At 38.3% G+C, this 3,958-nt stretch overlaps 1 protein-coding gene across 1 annotated transcript; it reads right to left on the bottom strand.

Annotated features, from left to right (window-relative positions):
• Window positions 1-352: 352 nt before the first annotated feature.
• Window positions 353-1,651, bottom strand: LOC124254832. Its single transcript, XM_046688681.1, has 2 exons — window positions 1,456-1,651; window positions 353-1,078 (listed from the first exon to the last, which is right to left on the bottom strand). Exons 1-2 carry the CDS (start codon window positions 1,558-1,560, stop codon window positions 737-739), a joined length of 447 nt encoding a protein of 148 aa, XP_046544637.1. The 5' UTR covers window positions 1,561-1,651; the 3' UTR covers window positions 353-736.
• Between the last annotated feature and the right edge of the window lie 2,307 nt (window positions 1,652-3,958).

Raw genomic sequence — 3,958 nt, 5'->3', positions numbered from 1 at the left:
TTTCTGTGTCCGTTTGAGTAGGCTAACTGCCTCTTCAGTTGATGAACATGATTTCAATCCATCATCCACATAAAAGTCTCTCTCTACAAATAGTTTTGTGTCTTGTCCAAAAGAGTTTCTTCTCCCTCTCTGGCTGCCTTCCGAAGACCGTAAGTCGCAACTGCTGGGGATGGACTATTTCCAAAAACATGTACTCGCATACTATATTCTGTCAGGTTCTTTGTGGGATCATTTTCTTCAAACCGAAGAATCGGAGATAATTACGGTGATTTTCTTTCACAAGAAAGCAATGGAACATACTTTCGATGTCCGCCATGAAAGCAACCTTTTCTTTCCTGAAACGAAATAGAACACCAAGAAGACTGTTGGTTAAATTTGGTCCCTAAAGGAGGACATTGTTGAGAGATATTCCTTGTAGAGTAGCTGAAGAATCAAACACTGCTCGGATTTGCTCCGGGTTTCTTTGGATGGTAAACACCAAATATCGGCAGATACCAGTGTTCTTCATCAGGTTCTAGGCAAGGTGCAATTTCGGCATGCTTCTTGTCAAATATGTTAGTCATGAACTGCACAAAGTGTTCCATCTTTACAGGATCCTGATGAAGTCTTCTTGCAAGAGAAACAGCTCTTTTCAATGCTAGACTTCTATTATCTGGAAGAGCAGGTCTGTTCAGTTTAAAGGGAAGTGGTCCGTCCAATTACCTTCTGGTCCCATATACATCTCTCTGTCCATAACTTAAATGGATTGTCTTTCTTCCACTGACAATCCAGGTTTGTCATCATCTTGAGTAAGTTTGAATACTGGGTCAGTCTCTCTGGCAAGGAAGTTGTCGGGGCAAGGTGTTAACAAAGAGGTTCGTCCGTTATTCCATACTTTGATCTTGTTGACATTTACAACTTCAGGGCTATGAATCTTCCCCAGGCATGTCTCTCCAATAATTACCCATCCAAGCGGTAATCTCTGAGCGTATGGGGCTCCCTTGGTTCCAATCCGTTGGTCTAACACGAGGTGTGTTTCGATAACATCTCTTCCAATCAGTAACAAGATCTTCAGAGGAGTCCAGAGGAACAATACAATCTGAAATGTCACTGAGATGGTTATGGTACTTAGCCACTTCAGGTGTACGGAATTTCATCCTGCAGATTGGACACCTGGTTACACTCTATGAGATGGGGAATGTCAAGCTGACAGCTGCCATCCAGAGATTCTATCACAAGATCACTAGCTCGTCTTCCACTTGAGTCAAAAATACCTGAACATGATGTAATGGTGTATGGAAACCTCCTTCCACCTAAGCAAAGACTGTCAAAGAGTTCTGAATTACCAAGGGATACGTTGCTAACATCATCAAACATAGCATATAGATTAACTGAAAGTTCTGGTCTTGATTTGGAGTAAACCTTGACAGGTATGATCTTTGCACATGATTTTCCTCCGCGTTTGTTTCCACATACCTGTGTACATTGGATGATATAGCCTCTGCGGGAATTTCTTTCCTCCCCGCCATGATCTGTTGAGTTCTGTGCCTGCCTGGTTGAAGTCAACTGCTGTTTGTCCATGTGTAAAAATGTTGGGTGTCTCTTGCTGTTACATAAAGTACATGAAACATTTTCCTTACATTCTTTAGCTAGGTGAGAACTGGTTTAACAACATCTGAAGCAATAACCTTTGGTCTTGAGAAATTCCTTACGCCGTTCATACGTACTGTTTCTGAATGCATAACACTGATTCAAGAAATGTCCCGTTGAATGGTAAGGGCACTTGGTTGCATTGCTTTCATCCTGTCTGCTAGCGTATGATTGTTGCGAGACGTCAGTCTTTCTCGTCGACACCTTTGTACTGTCAGTTACATATACATACATACATACATACATACATACATACATACATACATACATACATACATACATACATACATACATACATACATACATACATACATACATACATACATACATACATACATACATACATACATACATACATACATACATACATACATACATACATGTATAAATCTGACAAGAAAACTGTACTAGCTGGAGTACCTCAGGGCTCTGTCCTTGGACCACTTCTTTTTCTGATATACATCAATGATATTGTATGTGATGTTGACAGTAACATTCGTCTCTTTGCGGATGACACCTCATTATATGTTATCATAGACGATCCATCAGTTGCTGCTACCTGTCTTAACAAAGATCTAGATAGAATTTCACAATGGGCCCGTAAGTGGCAGGATACATTTCATCCAAATAGTACCGAAACTACTCAGTTCTCACGTAAAACGAAACCGTCTCCAAAACAAAACCTATTCATGGACGGAACAATCATAAAAGAAGTCAAAAGTCATAAACATTTAGGATTAACACTCCAAAGCGATTGTACGTGGAATGATCACACTAATGATATTGTACGTAAAGTTCGCCCTATGATCAGTTGTCTGAGGAGTCTTAAATACCGATTATCACGTAAAACGTTGGATATTATGTATAAATCCTATATCTTGCCAATATTTGACTATTGTTCGCATATTTGGGATAACTGTACTTCTGAGCAATCGCGTACATTAGAAAATTTACATCTTGATGCTCTGAGAACTATATGTGGTGCCGTTCGTGGCAAAAGTCATAACAAACTTTATAATGAAACCAAATCTCAGTCCATGCAAGATAGAGGGAATTGCCAGAAGTTAACTTTTTTCTATAAGATGTACAACAACCAATTGCCAAAATATCTTTGTGACCTGATCCCAAACTCCGTCTCCGGAACTACAAACTACAGCTTGAGGAATAACTCTGAAATAGAAGGAATTTACAGTCGCACTGCCTCTTATGCTAAATCCTTTTTACCTGCCACAATAAATTTATGGAATGCCCTACCAAATTCCACAGCGTCATGTAATCTCACAGAATTTAAAAAACCTAATTACAAAAACTGAAAATAAGATTTACTTTGACCTTAATTATGGCACTCGTTTTTGCCAAATCGTTCACTGCCGCCTCAGGCTCGGATGTAGCGACCTAAACGCCGATAAGTATAACAGACATTAAATAGACAGCCCTTGTTGTTCTTGTGGACTTCAGAGTGAAAACGCCCTACACTATTTCCTCACTTGCCGTAACTATACTCGGCTAAGACTTAATATGTATTTTTACACTACCGGTTATAACCTGGATACCATTCTTAAGGGAAACAAAGAATTTACTCCCTGTGTTAACCAGAAAATAGTTGAATCCGTCCACGATTATATAACCAAGACACAACGCTTTAAATTTTCTCAGGAAAATAAATAAATTCCTCAACAACCTTCTCATGATTGATTTATATTTCTACAATGGCTTGTGAGACACACACAACTGTAACTCTCAAACTTATGACTACTTAGAGAATAGTTGTATTTCATGTAATCTGTATATATTTATACATTTTACAAATATTATGTTTATGCAATGGTCAGTATCGATGACGTCAAATCCTCCATTTTCATGTTGTATTATATGTTGCATGGGAGCGGTGTTAATATAAGCAGTAATGCTTGTTCACCAATCCCAATTCATCTTCATGAATAAAAATATGTTTAAATCACATACATACATACATACATACATACATACATACATACATACATACATACATACATACATACATACATACATACATACATACATACATACATACATACATACATACATACATACATACATACATACATACATACATACATACATACATACATACATACATACATACATACATACAAATACTTCTATAGCGCCAGAATCCGATGTAATCGCCCAAAGGCGCTCTAAGTCCACGCTGGAGCTAAAGGTAAGCTTTGGTAAAAAGAGTCTTTAACTGGCTTTTAAAAGATGCGAGTTCAGTCAGTGATCGAAGTTCTTGTGGTAGATTTTTCCAGAGTTTTGCACCATTTGAAGAGAATACTCGGTCACCAAA

Source organism: Haliotis rubra, unplaced genomic scaffold (genome assembly GCF_003918875.1).
Source record: "Haliotis rubra isolate DU_JTF1 unplaced genomic scaffold, ASM391887v1 Scf584, whole genome shotgun sequence".
Lineage (NCBI taxonomy): Eukaryota > Metazoa > Mollusca > Gastropoda > Lepetellida > Haliotidae > Haliotis > Haliotis rubra.
Note: the sequence above shows the minus strand (reverse complement) of the source record. Positions and strands in the feature narration are given on the sequence as shown.